The 20,889-nt window shown below is 36.8% G+C and overlaps 2 protein-coding genes across 4 annotated transcripts in view; one reads left to right on the top strand and one right to left on the bottom strand.

Moving 5' to 3' along the window:
* LOC146004618 (RAB11-binding protein RELCH homolog) overlaps window positions 1–5,383 on the top strand; it is a 39,209-nt gene extending 33,826 nt beyond the window's left edge. The window contains exons 21-22 of the mRNA XM_083143490.1: window positions 1,033–1,140; window positions 2,783–5,383. Of these exons, the coding sequence (XP_082999616.1) occupies window positions 1,033–1,140; window positions 2,783–2,945 (271 nt within the window). The 3' untranslated portion in view covers window positions 2,946–5,383. The remainder of the gene's footprint in view (window positions 1–1,032; window positions 1,141–2,782) is intronic.
* Window positions 5,384–7,521: 2,138 nt separating this feature from the next.
* The window catches only part of Daao1 (D-amino acid oxidase 1), a 30,132-nt gene continuing 16,764 nt past the window's right edge, over window positions 7,522–20,889 (bottom strand). For 2 of the 3 annotated variants that reach the window (XM_083144128.1, XM_083144127.1), the window contains exons 2-7: window positions 16,754–16,950; window positions 13,704–13,827; window positions 11,931–12,076; window positions 11,242–11,398; window positions 9,204–9,482; window positions 7,522–7,917 (exon numbers count right to left, since the gene is read on the bottom strand). In XM_083144128.1, coding sequence (XP_083000254.1) covers window positions 7,792–7,917; window positions 9,204–9,482; window positions 11,242–11,398; window positions 11,931–12,076; window positions 13,704–13,827; window positions 16,754–16,950 — 1,029 coding nt within the window. In that variant the 3' untranslated portion in view covers window positions 7,522–7,791. Of the gene's footprint in view, window positions 7,918–9,203; window positions 9,483–11,241; window positions 11,399–11,930; window positions 12,077–13,703; window positions 13,828–16,753; window positions 16,951–19,246; window positions 19,295–20,889 lie in introns of those variants that run through there. The other variant, XM_083144129.1, reaches the window with a different exon arrangement.

The raw sequence follows: 20,889 nt of genomic DNA on the forward strand, positions 1-20,889 counted from the left end.
GACATTGATTTCTGAACATCCTCTGTAGTTTCCATTCATTGTTAGTGTTAGGAAAGGCAGAATTTGATACTCTTACATATACCTGTAAACCTCAACACGTGATTATTGTGGCTGAACCATCTTGCCACTCAAGTTCAAGATTTTACTCCTGGCCTGAGTTTTTCTTTACAAGTGTCCCTTCAGGAGTTTCACATAATCTTTCATCCTCAGCTCTGATTGGACAAAGGTGACTACCAAATGAATAAAGAAATTGTAGTAATCCACTATTGTTCCTGTTGTTACGTTTATGCCGTTCTAAGTTAATAACAATGTACAGGGCTCGAAAAATCCCAGTCGCCAGGTTGCCATGGCGACTAAAAATTTCAGCCTGGTGGCTGTGATCTCTTGCTGTAATATTGCCGTTCTTTAAGTTTGCATGTACGAAATTTTGAAGATTCTAAGTTCAAATTGCAGTACAGCGTAAGCTAGCAAATTATTATTTTTTTATCAACGTTCTGAACATTCCATAAAATCAATAAGAATTTCTTACTCTTTCTCTTTCCCAAACCCCCCCCCATTTCCCGCTTTCTCACATGATTTAGCGATGTTTTGAATACAGTGATGCTCAGCTTCTTAAAGTATGCGCAATTGCTAGTAGGTGGTTACCTGGCGCCTGAGTTTCAGAGCTGGTGCCTAGCTCTGAAGAAGATTTTTCAAGCACTGACAATGTAACATTGTTTAAATTGGTTCAGTGCTTAAATCTTAACTGCTATCATATGCACCATTAGTATTATAGAATGTACTTTCCATCACATGCAGAGATAACCCTTGTACATTAAACAGTGTATTCCATAGCAAAATCAATATTGGGTTATTTCAGCAAACTACGTATATACGTACTTAGTCATTTGCTTGACAATGAATACGGGAATTGAAAATTACCTCTTTCTGTAAGTAGTAAGATTTTGAAATCATATGTGATGTTGCCTTAGGTAATACGTACGATGCAAAACTTTTGAAATAAGCGATGTAAAGACCATCGTGTTATTTCAGGTATCTGGAAGCCATGAGCAGTCAGTCGATGCCTGTGCATCATCAAACGGTCCTCGCAATGATCAGGGAAGCCGAGTCACGCGTCGAAGCCCCACGACCGATGGAAAGGTACCGTGCACAAGTTCTTTATTCATTCTTTGCTCATTTTAGTTGGGTTTATTTGGTTAGACCATGGCAGTACTTTGCTGTTGGAATTCTTACAAAATTCTGTGTCTGCTTCAGGTGTTAAGGAAAGATTTCACTGCTTATCAACTGGTACGCTTAGTGCACTAATAAGCAAAGCTGAAGGGCTAAGTCTTTATGGGACGATTGTGTTAACTGGCAAATAATAATGTAATACAATATCATTTATATTAAATCACTTCATCTGATGACGACATCACATCCCCAACAGGATAATACAAGCAACAGAAAAGTCATAGCATGTTAGTACTTTACATGTTCATGAATTTCATATAATCATCATTCATCCTTATTGTTGTGATTTGTCAAAAGTAGCAGAAAAACATTGTAAAATAACAAAACTACAAATACTGTACACCGTATAATGTTGTATTTCACTAAGTTACAAAGCCAATTGTCATACTTCTAAATGTCTTCCTGATGACATTATATGAGCATACAGAAAAAAATCCACTTAACATCAAAACTTCAATGCAGTCACTGAAAAAAAAATAGTGCATACAGTTGACATTTTTAAAGATGAGCATTGGCAGTTCTGCTCTTGTGCCACTGCCGATGTCAAAATGACCTTCAAATGTCAAAAAATGACCTAAAAATAATTTTTGCTCTTAAAATGAAAGCTTGATTTTTTTCATAAATTACACCTTCATGTTGCCCTTATTTTTGGTTGTTTTTTTGTTGTTATTGATAGTGTGAGTTGGTATGGGGGGTTAATTATTTTAATGGGCTAGACATACCAAAAAATATAAAATTCCTTTTCATATCCAATTCTAATTCAAAATTAAACAAAACAGTAATTGAACCCCTATCAAAATACCGTATATCAAATTGAGTTGAATAATTAGACAAAATCTGTTGTTTGGTGTTTTAAACTACTGAAGTAAAGGGGATGAAAGGAATTAAGTGTTAATGTAGTTTTCTTTATTCTTACTTGAAGATTCTTCTGTGTAAGTCATTCACCTCCTTTCAGAGTGCATGATAGAATAGTTGGTGCAGCAGTTGTGTTTCTCCTTACATCAATTATAGTGGTCAGCAAGGTAATCTAAAAGTAGGCGTCACATGCAGTATTTTAAGCACAGGAGGAAAAATAAATGTATGGCAATTAATTATTTAATCAGTTGCCAAACTTTCAGTTAAAAATAATATTGTGCATTTCCATTTTCCATATTTTCGATTCGTGGCAAACTTGCTAAAAAGACTGTGTCCGGAAATTTAAATACATAAATTATGGTAGCAAATGCCTTTGACATTCACAAAACGACAGGGGAGAAAAAAAATAAACTTCAAGAATGCCATAAAGATGGCAAAAAAATACTGAGAAATGACCTAAAAGTAAAAATGCAAACAAATGCGAAATAAAAACAATGTTTTCTGGTTCTACTTCTGGGAAATAGGCTGATATCAGGTTTAGCATTGTTTTGAAGGCTCAGAAAAAAAGATGAGCTCTAATAATAATAATGAATCTCCTGTTTGCTTCCTTCCAATTCCCCTCCCGGCTGTTTCTTTTACTCACTTTATATTATATGCAGTTCCTGTTCACTGACAGTTTCCCCCCCAACCTTTTCAGGTCCAGCAATATCACCCTTGCGGTGGCTACCAACGTGGGCCAAGGGATGGAGGACATGAAGCAGAGGGTGACAACAAAGATGACAAAGATGTTCCAAGCAAAAACAAACGTGAATCGACCAGGTAACCTTCCTAATCTACCTGGATTATTTCGTAGGAAATGAATTTTTAACGCAAGTGCCTTTTCCCCTCTCCTCTTTGGTGTCCAGCCACCTCTAAGTACGATGCATGCATAATGTACGTTGGCCAATAATTGCAGGTCTTACGAGTGGAGTTCTGTATGCAGTGGAGCTACAGTTGTATGTTTTCATGCTTACACACTTAGTGCATATTTGCCGACCTCCGTGGCAGAGTGGATAGCACATCATTCAGGAGTCCTGAGTTCAAAAGCAGGCTTGGGTGTTATTGTGAGTGTCCCTTCATCAATTTCATTATATCATCACTCACCTTCATCTTTGTGATTAGCCAAAAGTGGCAGAAAAGTTAAGTGAACCAAATTAATTAACTTAGTTCATATTACAATTCCCATCCATGGAGTAGCAATGGGCCAAGTAATCTGTAAACTGTCAATTATTTTACAAGTCTGACATTAAAAAAAAATATCTTTGATGTTTCCTAAAGTTCACTTTTTATGATCTTTATGCAAATGTAGGCGAATGGTTAGATCTTTAGTGCAAATACTTTAGGTTTGCTGTTCTTTGATATAATAACCACCATGGTGCAACAGCCTGTGAGGGCCAAGACCTACCTACCGGTCATCTAACCAGTTTACGGTGTGACGTGTGGTCACCACGACGAACCCCCAGTCGTCGTCGTAGGTTTTCTATGACTGGGTTACTCATTCGTGGTTCCCTAATTTCCTCACGATGGTGGGTGGCCACCGGTCCCATACACCGGCAGAAATCTCAGGAGAAAAGTTGTTACGCTTCCCCCAGGAGACTCGAACCTGTGCACGTCCTGTAGCTGGAGCCCTACGCCTTGGACTCCACAGCCACAGTGTAGAACTGTCTTTTCATACGTTTCACCTCAAAATGCTCAAAGTACTTGTAAATTGTATATTCTTTAAAAAATCCCGCAAATCAGATCGCACAATGTGAGCATGTTAAGTGACCGATTTTCAATCTCACTGCCAAAGTTCCTAGGTTTGAGTCCTAGCTTGTGTGTGTATCTTCATTAATTTCATCTATCATCACTCATCGTCATCAGCATGATTAGCCAACAGTGGCAGAAAAGTGACTAAATAACAAAGGTTTGAGCTTTTTAAGTCCACTTTATGTACAGAGGGGCTCATCAGAACTGGACATACAGTTTCAAGTGGAATCTGAACCAGTGTGTGGCTCCACCAGGTTTTGAACCATGATTACAAGGCGACGTTACCACTATGCCATATTTGCCTGCATATGAGACCCACACCCTTTTTTACATATTTTTGAGGGAAAAGCTTTAGTATTAATTTACAATTTTCAAATATAAATTAACATCAACAAATAACTTACCTAATATAACTAGAAAAGAATATAATTTTAATCTTCTTTGTCACACACTTCAAGGAAGCAAGAAAGAAATCGTCTAACTCTGAACAGAGAAAATTTCCAGAAATCAAGGTAATAAAAAACTGAGTATTGGCATGTAAGATGCACCGTGTTTTTCAGACCTATTGTTAAAAGTAAAAAGTGTGTCTTGTATGCCGGCAAATACGGTAAATAACAAAAATGCATATGTACAATGTCTCCTTGGTTTGCAGATTAAGCATTCCTTGTAGATTTGCACATCCTTAATGACAGTCCCCACTTCTGATGCCTTACAACACTTTACCAAATCATTTATATAAGTGTAAATCAGGTGAGAATTATTTCATTGGATTGGGCACTACGATTAACAACAACACATAAGCCCAGTAGAAAAGATAAGACAGCAAAGAAATCAATGACAGTGGCCAAACAAAAATGTCTGCTGTTAGGTGCACAAATAACTGGAAACTGCACAGCTGAGGTTCCACTGCATAGGTTGACTCCCAGTGTAAAGAGGTTTGTCGTTACAAGAGAGGGTGTCTAGTCCTTGTGGCACATTTCCACTTTGCATACATGTCGACTGATTTACATAATATTGGTTACCGGTTGAGCCTGAACCAATAGTGAGGTAAAAGTGGCCATGTTAAGCTGTAGCAGGTGCCATTGCTTTAAAGAAAGTCAATGTTTAACTTCGCCTTTACATGTAGAGCAAATTAGTCATTTGCATAATATTTTTTACATTCCAAAAATCTCCCTTCGTGAACTGTTCAAAGGGAGAAACATTTTGTATGTGTATTATTATTATTATTATTGGGCCTTTGAGGCTCTACAGTTGCAATATAACTTATACACAATGTGATGAAAGATCCAAAGACATGTAAATACTGTACATAATGTTTTCAAAGTATAATTTTATAAAACATTTATTATATTGTATTAATACGTCTGTCAGTATTGGAGGGTTCATATTTATGTACGGGGTGCTTTATCTTTCGTTCACTGAGAATCTCATGGTTGTGAGGGTGAATTTCGCATCAAAATACTTAAAAGCATTGTTTGTAAGTAATACATATTTTAATAAAAATTTTATAAAGGCAAAATAATCTTTTTTTACAGAAACTGTGGCTGATTATACCCATGCTTATGAGAACCATGGGTAATCAAATGCTCCCCCTTCCCCACTCAGTTTTCCACAAATCATTTACCTTATTTAAGAAGTTGGGTTATAATGAATGTTTGTCACTTGTTATCAAATCCAATTCTTTTCAGGGTGTCTGTAGCATTTTTTGTAAATGGTGGAATCGTAGTCCCTCTCCATGTTTTACACATTGATTTCAATATACAGGTTGGTCCAGAAGATATACACATTGATTTCAAAGTGTAAAACACAAATATACCAGGTGGTCCAAAAGAGTAAAACATGTCACTAATCAAACCGCTCAACCATGTAATCAATGTGATTACAATGTAACGTGAGATGGAGGGAATATAATTGCTCTGTGAATTTGCATATACCATTTGATGAACTATGTCTAACAGGTCATTAGCCTCTTGTCTTCTAGCAATATTCAGGATGGTTTCATTATGTTGCTTTCTCACGTCTGAAGAAAAGGGTCGCCTTTTATTCACCGAAAGTATTCCCTGGAATTGAAGACTTTATGTTTAGTTGGTAGTTTAGCAGAACAGAAACTGTCAGAGCTGAGCTTCCATTCAGCCTAGCTTACCAGTTCTCTTGATTGTTGGTTGTTCAGATATGCGAGCTACGAACCATTGCATGGAAAACTCAGCTCAAGTTTCAGATTGGCAAAGAACGTGCTTTGCATTGCAGCTACTCCAGTTCCGTGTGAATGAGTCTTTGGCGATGCCAGGAATATTGTTAGCAACAGGACAGTGGACCTTAGTATTGAGGTGTTTGAAGCCCTGGTGCAATGAGATGTGATTCTAAGTAGCGGAAGTAAATGAAAATGTTTTGCCTTCAAACTACTTTTAAAAAAAATCAATCACCAATGTCAATTGCCATTCATAATTAGTGATATCAATAAAAAAGTATGCGTTGTTTTTTGTGGTGTATAGAATTACCAGAAAAATTACTACATTGTATTAGTTGCTTTTGCATCAAGCTATAAACACTAAAAATCAATCAATTGATATATTAATCGGTGAAATGCATTTGTTTTACCAATTAACATTGTTGGTTGATAAACAGTGTCAGTAGTAACTCCTATTTAAAACAAATATGACTGGGGAAACACAAATTGAACATCCTGATACATGATATAGAATAACTAACTAGCTCTCTAGCCTTCTTAAACCAGAAGGTTTATGGCTGCAGCAACACAAGCCTTCCATCTGTCCCTATCCTGGGCAAGATAAATCCAATCTTTTCCATCATTACAGGGCCTTCCTGCTGGTCTCTTACCATCAGGCTTCCCAGCAAGAATCCTGTAAATTCTTTCCTCTCCCATTCGTGCCACATGGCCTGCCCACCTAAGTCTTCTTGATTTAATCATTCTAATTATATCTGGACATGAATACAAATTATGTCTAAATATTTTTCCAAGGATATTTTCTTTTAAAAAACCCTTAATTTATGTTCCTGGGAAAATCATTAGGGTATGCTAACTACTATCTTGGAGTCAACATTTTTTTCTTAAATCATTTTTTTTTTCTTCTTGCAAAGACATATTCTCATATTTGAAGCAAAACTAGAAATACTGGTGACCACTTTCCATCCTGAATAGTGTAGCATGATAATTAATTATGTATGTAATTACTCTATACATATGTATGTAATTGCCCAGTGGCCGCGGTGGCACGTCTGACTACGATGCTCAAGGTCCCAGGTTCGATCCCCAGTCGGTTCAAATCCGGGAACTTTTCTAACATTGGAAGCGGCCCCAGCACCCACCCAGCATCGAATGACATGGGTACCTGGGGGAAACCCTGGGGGGTAAAGGCCGTCAGGGGCATGATGCTGATCACATCACCCCCACTCACGACCGGATCAAGAAAGTGTGGGGCGTTACCCCCACACCCCTTATACACCTTCATGGCGTTGGTGCTATGCACAGGGGAGCACTTTACTTTACTTTACCTTTTTTATGTAATTGCCCTGATTTCAATAAACAAATTCTTTGTAATGACAAATGAAGGTTTTTGGATAAATACCACTTCATGTTGTTTAAAATTGTTGAAAACCTAAATCAGTGGAAGTAATAAGTTGAACCGATATATTTATAATTTTATTAACATATAAATTTCTGAACAACTTATATAACCAAAATATACATATTTCCAAAATAAACAACACAGACAGCTACTCTTGTAAGTAGCAGCATAAAGGTATCAATGATCAGCAAGTACTTTACACAAATAAAAGGAAAATTGAATCACAGTGTTTTACAGTGGTAACAACCGTCCCAGATACTCTCTCATCGTTTCGTTACTATTTTAGTAGAGTTTCCGAGGCAGAACAGCATTAACTTGTAAAGTTCCAGAGCTACAGTTTGCTGGAGATTTGTGTCGGTTTGGCAGCCAGAAGATTTTTTGCTAGAGCCACAGCATGCTTGGCAGTGCCTGGAGCTGTGGTGACCCCGTAGCCTCCGTGGCCGTAGTTGTGTACAATCTGCAACGGAAAGAAAACACAGTTTGAGTGTCCTTTGCTATTTAAATAGGGCTGAACTAATGCCAACTGTTGAGCACTAACAGCTTAAAATTGTTCAAATTAGTTCTAAGTGTTAAATCACGAAACACAGCTTGAATTTCCTGTGTACAAAACAACTGTTAATATTCAATTCCTGTTCCCTTCGTTCATTTAAATTAGGGATGGGCCAATAAAAAAATTTGCTGATTCCGAGAAAGTATCTATATAAAATTTATTGATAACCGATATTCTACCGATCCAATATAAAATTCCAAATGTTCCTTGAAAACCTGAATGGTTCATTGATCTTCTTAATAAATGTGTGTTTCAAGTTGACTGCAGTGAAAAAGAAGTTGCATATTTAGACATTTACTTGTTTTTAGAAAGTAGGGCATGGAGATTATCCATAAAAATTGTAACAAAATGATAGAATGTTGCACTAAATTGTATATATATATCGGATTGACAATCGGTAATTTTCCCAATAAACCACCATGCCAATTGAGTCCCTTATATACATGTACGGCTGGACAGAACTTGAATTACAACACAGTATCACATCAGGTGTTTATTAAATAAATTGTATTAAAAAAACGATTTGAGGTTTTAAAGCACTGCCTTTTTAAATGTGTGGTATGTAAAAAAAAATATAAGTGAAGTAATTGTTGCAGAGTTGAAGTTGTTTTTTGGGATGAAGGCTTTTCACGAGTCAAATTTTGACATCCTACCACCCAGCAAATGCAGTTATGATAAATTTCTTAGATGTAGTACTGCATACATGCAATAGAATACAAGCATGTAAAGCACGTTAAATTCAAGAGGTACAAACAGGTCCTGGTGGTGAAAAAGTTCATGTTAAAGGATTTCATTCCAACTCTACCATGACAGTGTATTTGTTTTTTAAGGGTTGTTCAAGTTACATGCTGGTGTAATTTTCTATACCTGTTCAGATACTGAAAACCCAGAAATATCTGCGATTAGAATTCAAATTGTTACATAAAGCCATTCCTCTAGTTTTCTGTGAGTATTACCATTATATTTGCAGGACAAGCATTCAAGATATGATTTCAGTAAAAACTCTGATTTTTTCCGACTACAAGAGACATCAATTTCCTTTCACTCAATCTAGTTTTTGGCCATGAAAACCACGCAGCAAAAACCAGGTGCTGTACTAGACACCTGATTAAAAGATCGATACAGGAAGTTAAAGTTGCAATAGGAATTTTGTGATTTCCTTTATTCCCAACGGTCATAACAAAAAGCATCACCTTCAATTTGTGAAGCCCAATGTCCATAATCTCCTCTTCTACCCTCACGGGGCTGCGATGGGGTCGCAGCCCCACCCACTCTCTGACGATTTTACTTTTCTGCAAGTTTGGCACAAGTCGAGTGCAGCGTTCCCAGATGTCAGCACTGTCATGCTGGCTGAGCAGGTCATTGTAGCTGTCGTAGTTCCTTGTGCCACCCAGGGTGACTGTTTCACTGCCAGGCACTATGTATGTGTCGTAGTCCCCATAGAAAAAGGTTTTGATCCATGGAGCCTTCACCTAGATAGAAAATAAAATTAAAGCTTTGCACCATGCCATGAAGGTATGAGGGATGATTGAAAAGAATACAAAGTCTGTAAATTTCAGTAGGTATTTAGTAGATGAATACAAATGGAATTGAATGAAAGAATACTTCATACACTACTTTTCAACATAGTCCCTCCCTCATTCAGGCATTTATAACAGTGCTTCAGGATGCCTGTCTCATAGAATTCTGGGTCCTGTTGTCGGAGACAAGCCCTTATTTCGTGCTTTACAAAATCATCCAAGTGAAACCGGCATCCTCTGATATGCTTCATCAAAGGAGCAAAGAGATGGCAATCACTCACAGCAAGGTCCAGATTGTATGGTGGATGTTGGAGCACATGCCACCCAAAACTTGCCAGCTGTCACATGTACTGTGAACCATGTTGTCATGAAGCAGAACGGCTCCTGTGGTGAGAAGTCCAGGCCTCTTTTTCCAAATGCTGTTCCTAGGTGCAGTAATGACGCCGGTTTCACTCGGATGATGTTGTGCAGCACGAAGTAAGGGCTGGGCTCTGATGACAGGACCCCGAGTTCTATGAGACGGGCATCGTGAAGCGCTATTATAAATACCTGAATGAGGGAGGGACTATGTTGAAAAGTAGTGTATGGAGTATCCTTTCACTCAATTCCATTTGTATTTGTCAAATAAATACGTACTGGAATTTACAGGCTTTCTATTCTTTTTTTTCCGATCATTCCTCGTACATACGGCTTTGTTTAAGAAGCTGGGTGAGCCCAAGAGCCATTTTGTAAATGAAGATTACACTAGGGAACAAATCTCAACTTTTTTTCTGTATCCTGGATGAATTCAGAGGTCTCAAAATTTGTGTATCACGTCACATTTCAAGATATACAGGGTGTCCCAAAAGTCACGGAACAGAGTCTTCGAACGTTCTTAACTTTTGTACAAAAAACGATAGAAACATGAACCTTGTATTAGTTATTAACTTTATTTATATGGATATTCTATAAACAGGAAACACTAAAATAATTTTCTCCATGAATGTTCAGTATGGAAAAAAAGCTTGTAAGGTGTTAAAAATATGCTGTACAAAGGAAATAAAACCATGGATAAAAGACAGATATGGAGTTGCTTGAAATAGTTTTCGATGTGTGTCCATGGTCTCAATGGGTATTTATCGAATTGATAAATAGTAAAAAAAAAAAGGTAAAGTTCCCCGTACATGTAGCATGCAATAAATGCACATTAGGAGATGTGGGAGTAATTCTGTGCATTGCAGACAATTTAGAGGATTGATTATGCCATGTTCATAAAAAAAATGTTGTTTTCTTTTAAATTACGAAGTGTACTGGCAACATTGGTCGTGTCAGAGTCAAGTACCAGGTGTGCTGACTTCTGGTGATGTTATTCAATTGATATCCAGATGAAAAAAAAGATTTGAAATTTATCGTGCAAAAAGTAACCTGCCTATCTTTTTCTATCTAACACTATATTTTATATTTGAAAAACCTCCCTACCTCCAGGTACCCACTTTATACGACAGGTTGAAAAAGTCCCGTTGGGGATCGAACCAGGGTCTCTTGCATGGTAGTCAGACACCCTAACGACTCAGCTCATAATTTTTTCAAGTTTACATCATTAAAAAATACCTGCAAATTTGAGAAGTTAAGCTTCAAAACGTGTAATTGTACTTAAATTTTGCCTTGCCTCTAGAATAATCATTCTGAGCATTGCTATTGTGGTATTGGGTGGAGGAGCTTGCTGTCCTACCTTCATTATCTGCCCCCGTATTGGCACCAGTTTGTGGTCTCCGCACAGTTCCTTTGCCCCAAGTCCTGTACAGTTGACGAGGAGGTCATATTGGTGTAGCACTTCGTGGAAACAGGAAACATGCCTCTTCTCTACTTTACCCCCATTTTCCTGAAATCTAAGAATGAGTCAATCAACACTGAAGATATATATTCAAAATGCAATAACTAGTATTTAACTCTCCTTGAGTTTTGAAAATAACCTGAATGTAAGACAGCTACTGTATGTTGATATAGGGTGATTGGAAAAAATCACTCTTGTTTTCACATACAAACAAAGTTTTCTCACAGTGAGTGACTGATTTTAATGCCAAACCCTACAGTGGCATATGGCGTTGATTAAGAATTTCCCCTCCTTTTGTAAAACCAGTGATATTCCAAATTCTCAAGAATTACATTTGCTTAGAATTTGTTGTGGAGCATTCTCATGAATTTTCGTGTGTGGTAAGCTTTTGCTGTTGTGTAGATATTCACAATAATTTAATAAGCTTTCGTAGTCACAAGAATACTGCAAATATCTGAATGAAAGCAAAGAACATGAAGATCTTTGTATTTATTAAGGTAAGACAGATTTCTGAAGGTGTGAGCAAGCTATGACAGGACATTCTAATAATAACTGTGTACTACAATACTGCATGAAATGAGCCCAACCTTGCCATGAGCCATGGTTGATATTTCCTGCACTCAACGAGCAGGGTGGTGAAGAAGGCGCCAAACCTCCAGGTACCGGGACACAGGGAAAGTTCATCAGTAGTTGCTGCTCTGTACAAAGGCACCAACTTCTCCAAATGTTGGTTCTGAAATGATGATAATAATAGCAGCGATGATGACTGAAAGATTGTAATATTATTCACAGCCGACATGAAAACAAGTACAAAACTGTATACAACAGAAAAATCACTAAAGAACAGGAATTTTATTAAGTTTTTACAAGAGCACTTACAGAAATTGTTTGCGGCTTATTTTTTAACACACTTGCCTTGCTTCACAACGCACATGTATAATGCATGGTAGATGTGGTAAATGAAGTTTCAGTATTGCACCACTTATATAAGTTTTCATTTTCCATAATACAAATCAATTTTGTCTTGTTTTTTTGTTTTACTTTTATTGTTATTGGTGTGAATGTGTTAATAGTCTCTTAGAGGGTGTGAGGTGAGGGGGAGAGAAAGCATGCCTTAGGAAAGTGTGTCTAAAGTCAAAAGTAATTGCTTATTTTCCGTGGTCCCCCCCCCCCCCCCCGGAAGTTTGGCTGGTGGCAATTTTTAGGATGATTGTTTCACACCCTCTGACCACGAAAAATGGAATAATGCTTCCTTGCCTCCAACAGTTGTAGGAGACTGCTCAATCGCCACGACTATGACCTCTTGTCTACCAAGAGAAAGTTGTAAGTGTTGTTCCTAAAAAGAGAGTGAATTAATGGATTCCATTAACCTATGTATGGTGATTATTAGTCAATAATACAAGTTGGTGCAAAAAGAACACATGTTTTTTGAATAAGTGTAAGGTCGTTGATTTTCAAGATACAAACGTTTCATTACCACCAAAACCATCGGTAAGAAATGCAGTTTGGATAGGTATACAGTGATGATTTAAGTATGGAAGATGATGTCGGAAAGATGACGTCCTTGGTGCTGTACACACATCTGGAGCCTCACCTCCAAGTTCTGCATTGCCCTTGCCAACATTTCGTTTGGCACAGCTGTAATTTCTTCACGAATGGCAACTTTCAGCTTGTCGACTGTACGAGGTTTGGGAACGTAGACTTTCGACTTCAGGTAACCCCACATAAAGAAGTCTCAGACAGACAAATCTGGGGAGCGTGGGGACCAAGAGACATCACTGAATGTGTGTACAACAACAAGGACATCATCACTGTATACCTATCTAAACTGCATTTCTTGGTATAAATAAAACGTTTGTATCTTGAAAATCAAGTGGTCACAGTGGCACAGTCGGTAACACGTCTGACTATCATGCTAAAAGTCCCAGGTTCGATCCCTGGCCGGTTCAAATCCGGTAACTTTTCTAATGTTAGAAGTGGCATCTCCACAAGTTTGAAGTTTTCAATGAAAGAGGTTTACATTGAACTTTCTTATGTCTAAATTTTTATATTTAAATAAATAATGAATATTAATTTTAGATTTTGATCTCTGAAAAAAGAATATTCTGATTGTATTGAAATATGTTAACATGAGTTATATCTAGAATAAAGGAACTTCCACTTTACTTTTGGATCAAAGTAACTAACTGAATTACTGCTAAAAAGTAACTTTCTGAACTCTTCTATTTTTGGATCATTTGCCATGTTATAACAGTTGTTGTGGTATTGGTACAAATTCCATATTGGTTAATTTTTAAGAAAACATAACAAAAAAATCAAAACACTGATAGATTACGGAGATCCAACATGCAAAAACTTGCCTTCACAATACCAGGATATTTACTGGAGAAGATGTAGCCAGACACTTGGTACACTCCTGCCAGCGGCGACTGGTCAGAAAGTCTCAGTGCATCATAGTGGTGGTAGGAGTCTGATATCCACTGGCTGTAACAAGAAAAACAATTTGACTTGGTGGCATCAGTCATACTAGTTCTAGGATTCCAAGCTTTTTCAGAGCTAATATCATTCTTGCAAGCTTTGAACCTTATTTAGAAGCTCATACATTGAACACTACTGAGCAGTGTTTGATATTAGCAATCGCAAGTTACAATATAAAGAGTGTATATTTTTTTTTTTTTTTTGCTTCTACTATTGTGTACTTTTCACCACCTCAGTTTGTGCTATCATTTCTGATACACCCTATATATACACAGAATTTATTGTTTTATTCTTTTTAAATCCATCACTTTTGGCAACTAGACCAGTGGATGATTGTCTTATGATCAAAATGAGTTGATGTGTCTCGTGAACATGTTCTAACTTGCAGTAGTAGTTATGTGGGTTGATAACCTGTTGTGGAACATTACAGCACTACATACCTTATTTATAGTACTGTTAATGCTATCATTTTGTGACTAATGTTTCAACTTTGACACCTAAAGTTATTGCACTAGGAGTCACACTAAGTATTGAGGCTTAAGCCCGCATCACACAGAACTAGATTTCCAGTAGGTATGCCCTAGTTGGCGCTGGACTGGCTACCAATTTGCTAGTTTTCACCTCACACGATACTTACCAGCGTACTTGTCGATAGACTTTTGTTCCCATAAAAGGGAAGTTGTAATGGCGGTCGCGTGAGATGTAAACAATGTATCACTTCACATTTTTAAAAGCCGATAACTATTCAACCGAGAGGAATAACGTTTCCTATAAAACGTTATTAGGTACAAAACAATGGTGCTGCTTAAATACATAGTTTACAACGTTTACTGTACACGTATGGAAGAATATTTTAGTTGTTTCAAATGTAAACACCATGCACTCAGCATAGATGGTGTAACTCAACGTGCCTTTCATGCTGTATACGTTACACATTGCTGGAGTAACACTTGGAAACCACAGACAAAAGCGCTCCTTTGCACACTCAGATTATCTTCACATGGCGAAACTTTGCTCTGATTGGCTGTTCCACAGAATCCAGTCAAGGAAAGCAAGTAGCAATTAGAACATGTCATATTCCTCCAAACCAGCCAAGCAGTCAGCCAGGCAGCCATGATTGCTATCTAGAAAGTTAGTTCAGCGCCAACTAGGGCATTCCTACTAGAAATCCAGTTCTGTGTGATAAGGGCTTTAGTTTCGAACACTGTTACTGACTGACAGATTCTTAGAGAATAAATGTACTTAAATCAGTAATTACCAACAGTATCATACAGACCTCCCTGTAATAACTGTCACAAAACTTTTCCGGTTGTTCATGGGTCTGGTTCAACTTTGCAATCACTCGAGCAATGACAGTAATTAAAATTACGTAGGGAAAAAGAAATGGCATATCTCATGAAGAACACACTTTGCTAAATTCACAGTGAACCGCTTGTAACCAAGTGGTTTCCAGAGAGAGACTGGCTTGGATTATGGGTGACAGTTTCTTGAAGGGCCTGTTTCAGTATTTTGATCCTGTTTCCGGCACCTTTAAAACTTTGAACAAATGGATTCAAAATGACGTCATGTGCTCCTGCAGCAATGTTTCTTTACCTATGGCTTTTTACTGTACTCTCTTAGTGATCCTTTTTTACATTTTAAACTCATGGACCTTGAAATGGGGCTGAAATGTAATAACTTCAGAATGGAGCAACTACATAAATACAGTGGAACCTTGATTTTAAGTTTTTCAGGGAACCAAGCTAAAGAAACGGTACTATTATAGTATAAGGGAAACACCTATAAATCATATTTTTTACATTGCTAACGTACTATTTTGGAATGCTGAACATTTCCTAAGGTGAAATAATGCATTTCTAACTAAGATAATGTCTATTTCTTACATTTACAAGTACTTACTGTTACTTGTTATTTCGATTCTGTAACACATTATGGCAGGCAATAGCGTACTGGTTCAGGGCGCGTTGTGAGAGTGTTTTGTCGATTTATGCAGTGTTGCAACTTCGTTCACCGGAAAATCGCTACTTTCATGCCAGGATTTGAAATTATGCTAATACGTCGCAAACCATTGACGTTAGCCCCACAAACCATTGATGTTAGCCCCACAAACCATTGATGTTAGCCCCAAAAACCATTTTCCGTAAGGTTAGGTTAGGTTAAGTTAGGTTAGGCAAGCTAAAAAAAAAAAATTAAAAAATTAAAAATACTCGACACGTCATGTTCTAGTGAAAACACGGCGAGGCTGAAACACTGACTATGGGGTTGCATCATCTTAACACACGGAACATTGTACTCTCGTGCAGAAAGCGCATGGCGGCAGCAGAAACAGCGTGTCGGAGACAGATTTTCACAGAAAACGACATATTTTTGCATGGATGGAAATGGATCAAAACTAGATTCACGAACTTCCACAACGCTACAGAAAATGATTTTCGTAAGTACTTTCTCCTGTAAATTTGAAGAAATCCGTTTCCCTTATACTATAATGTTACCAAAGAAACAACTTAAAATGCAGGAAAGTGTAAAATCAAAGAAAATTTTATAACGTTTTGTTATGTTGGGAGAATCAAGATTGAATGTCTAATGTGGTAAAATCCACTGTACCCTACTTTCAATTTTCTTATAAATTTGGAGAGGGAGGGGGTAAACATAATTTTACAGGAACATAAACCTACCTTTTATGTCTGTGCATGTGTGGAGAAATCAATGTTAGGATCCCACTTTACAGTAGGTATAGTCTCAATTAATAACCTGTACATAAAGTTAATTTAATTTCTAACTTCTATTTCAGTTATTTTACGTAACTTTTCTACCTCTGAGGTTAATCATGATGGAATTTAATTACATTTATAATGTGGAGTTCATTCTTTATTGATTTAATAAAAAATAGGGATAAAATGAGTGTCTAGGAAGCAACTTGAAGAAACCATACCTTGTAATTTCGGCCGAAGGTCCGCTAAAACTTGTCCCAGGGCGAAATATCCCGGCTGCTCCATCACTCGTCGTTTCCTCATTGAAACGATCAGCAACCAGGGTGACTTGAACATTCCGAAATTCCTTCTGCAATTCCGTGGCTGTTGTGAGGCCAATAACTCCTGCCCCGAGCACACCAATATGTGGAACACCCATCTTGGGAAGATAAAATTACAAATTACTTAATCTGGGAGTGGCTGGGCAGTGTGCAATTCTCACAGGCATCTAAATGCATGTGGAGAGTACAAAGATAAAAATTATGTGTGCATTTATGTGAAAAGTTTTCCATTTTGATTTTTTTGGGGGAGGAGGGGGTGGCAAGGAAATTGGAAAAAGTTTTTTGGGCTCCAGTTCCGATTGTGTGATGACTTTTACATTCAGGAGAAAATTATCATTGTTACTATTTATTGAAAATCATGTTGAAATTCCTAATGTACACGCTATTGTAATAAAATCTTGCATCGTTGTTGATTTTTACCATTTATTTGACCTACATGCCAAACATGAATACAAATTACAGAATTTTTGGGGTGTGCTTTAATGATTTCATAAGAACTTTTTTTTCCCTGACTACAGGAGAATGCGGAATTAAATTTGAAGTTGGAGAAACCAATTTGCATGCTTTAAAGATGCATAAATGGCTACATTACGAAAATTAAGGACACAAAAATTAGCATTTGCAAGTGACCACGTTTGTAAGTTTCTGATGCTGCCTGAAGCCTTTTTTTTTATGCATGGAAAACTTGACATGTGCAGAAGAGAAGGAAAGGTGTGGAAATTCTAAGGCAAATACATCTAAAAATATATGCTATTCAAATCTTGTAAATAGTAATGCTTTAAGCACACAGTGCACCAAATGTAGCCAGTATTGAGTTTTCGATATGTACAAACAATGTGTGTCGGTAACAGTATGGTATAGTGAAAACACATTTCTTCAAATTTACAGGAGAAATTAATTACGGAATTGAGTTTCTGTAGACTTTTGGAAGCTCGTGGAAGTGTTTTCTCCCTTCGTTCAACTTATTCGCCCAGTAAATCATGTAGTTTTCGACATTAATGTATCTCCAATGCACAATAGCTCTTGCCACCATTACCGTCGACTATGTGTAGCAACCACGTGGTAGTTTTACAAGATGACATGTGAGCAGGGTTTTTTTTTTCCAAATTTAATTTTCTATCCTTGCCTAACCTAACCTTCCGTGAATGGTTTGTGGATTAATTTTCGCTTAAAAACCTTCTGTGAATAGTTTGTGCGGCATTTTTCGGTTAATAAGTTTGGAAACACTGCATATCAGCTGACGATAAACAACGTGAGATAAGATTTGCCCGCGAATTAGCAACGAACAATAAATCCTTGTATTGTGAAAAATTACGCTTTTTTCTGGGAAAAAAGCAAAATCCCACGTTCAAAAAATGTTCCGCTATGCATAACAGGTAAGTACAAATGTAAATAATTAGGAAATAAACGAGTGAAATGTGTTTTCACTATACCATACTATTACCTGTGTCTATAGTGATAATATTGAAATTACGCAATCGGATCTTGGGCCATGCTCAGAGTATATCTCAATCCAAAAGATAACAGCAGACCATGTTCGTTCACTTCCTTTGCAAAGGGTTTAAAAATTAAAACAAAAAGCTCAGTTTACAAATCAGTTTAATTTTGCTTCTTAAAAACAGATACGAAAGAAAGGCGGATGAACAGAGCAATGGACAATTGTCTAATCTTTTTGCAGACAACTGTATTGCGTGTCGTCAAATTGGCGGAAATAAATTGTTAAATCAGTGTAAGTACAAGGCAATATATGAAATAATATTAAGTTTTACGTTTTAATCATACATTCAGAAATCAGTGTAAGTACAAGGTAATATATGAAATATTATATAGTTTTACGTTTTAATCATACATTTAGTAATTCGACCGATCAACAATTATATATTTGAAAATAATTCTTGCATTTATCGCTCCGAAAATTAAACCTTGCAGTCGATGCAACATCTATTATCCTGCCATAGTCGAGATCAGTCGTAAGACTGTTTTCAGCGTGAGAATAGTGTAAAATAAAATTTCTACTTCATGCGAGATGTTCATTGAGACGGAGATCGTAATTTCACGCTAGAACCGGGCTTATGCCAAGTACCGAGTCAGGTAAGTATTGAAAACCTTTTTCATTATTATTTTAGTTATTTCATATTTTTTCTGCTCTAAGTTAATCGTGGTAATGGTGATAAAATAATTACATATTTGGGAGAGCATGCAATTCAGGACCCCTCGCTATCCAGTGTTTTTTGCTCTTCACTGGAAGTTGGGGAGTCCCACGAATTTGTGTTTATGTTAAAGTACGCATCTAAGAATACAATTCATGCATCATTCACAATTACAATATTGTTGCAGGTTCCAGTCAGTAGTATTGAGAAAAAAATATATTTGAAATCATCTATTCTAACCCACCGCAGTTCGCAAACCACACGAAAACAAAATCAGCTGATTCAACCAAGGTTGCCATCATCGACAAACATAAACAAAACTCACTTCCCCTCGCCCCGAGGGTTGTTTTTTTTCCCGAATAAATGGTCTTTGATTACATTACTTTACAAGTAAAGGTATTATTTGTCTATATGAATTTTTAAAGTCGCTCTTGTTTTACCCTACGAGGTCAACTACAAGGAGACTGCTTTTATTTTTATTTTGTGCGTATCAGTGATCTCTTGCACGTCGCATCTCTCATTTTCGTTCCGTAGTAATTTGAGTGTTCATTAAAATTATTCAATGCGCCTACAGAGTTGGTCACTACTACGCAAATTATTTTTGTTTGGTTTCTATCTCCCTGTGTGGGTCTATGTCAATGTCAAATGTTGCAAAAAAATGCTTTGCCAAATTTTTTTTAACGTACCCTTCCCGCTCTCTTCCACTCAGTTCCCACATAAAGATTTCTGTCCAAAAAAGTGTAAAGAAAAACCAAAAAAGCAGTATTTTTTTCTTGTTACAGGCTTTGTAAGTTTCAATTGTTTGCATTTGTGCAAGTGAATCCCTGTGTACTTAGGTCCTCTTTGATTTAAGACTGTATTTTACATGGTTAGTATTTCTTCTATTGTAATTGGGTATATCTTGGTGGCACCTAACCAAGTTATGGTATATAATCCAACACATGAAATATTAACAAGCTTGGAAGTCACAAAATACTTAGATCCATGAACAGCTGGGCCTTTCTGGTGGTCAGTGCAAATGTTATAGTTTTGTATTGAAAGGGTCCCGGGTTCGATACTCGGAGGAGACACTTTGCACAGTGATTCTGATTATACTTTAAACTGTAGGTCCAGTCCAGATTAGCCTATCTACAAGCGAACAGCTTTCTTTCTACATGGTTCATCTGCTCTATTCCCCATGATCTGGACGACTTTCTTTTGTAAAATAAAGATCTGCTTCCGTAGGTTAACAAGGATTGAAATAAATTATTTTCATTGTCTCCTGGTTTGTTCTTCACAGTATGAATCATCTTAATGAGTTTGTCTGCCAGGTAATTTATATGAGATTCCATCTAAGGTTTTCATTAATACACAGTCCTAAAAAAATAACACTGTTTGCAATTTTGATAGTTTTTCACCCTGAGATTTGTTCCTTACATGATGAAAACTTACAACTGTAGTTTTAACATTCAGTCACTTTTTGTGGAGACTGAACTCCTCTCTTTTTTTAATGTTGGAAAAAAATTCTTTGTTTGAGCCTATCATAGTGGTGATTGTATCATCAGCATACAAGACAGATTGCCCCGAGCTTAGATTTATTGGTCAAGTCATTTACGTACAGTATGTAACATTTTTATTCACACACAGATTTTCAAAGAAAATGCTTTAATATCTGAAAGGAAATACACTTTTGAAATTGTTTCTTTAAAATTCAATAACTGATATCATTAGGAACATAAAATCTTCCCCAAATTCTGTATAACCAATGACAATAATAAATTAAATGAAACTGAAAGAGAAACATGCCATTTCTTGTACAACTTTTCTATTCGTACACTTAATAATATAAAAGAAAAAAGTATATTCAGAGCAAATTGACTGACAGTTCTAATACTTTCATGCATATCC

This window comes from Lepisma saccharinum, chromosome 22 (genome assembly GCF_977018435.1).
Source record: "Lepisma saccharinum chromosome 22, izLepSacc3.1, whole genome shotgun sequence".
NCBI classification, from domain to species: Eukaryota; Metazoa; Arthropoda; class Insecta; order Zygentoma; family Lepismatidae; genus Lepisma; species Lepisma saccharinum.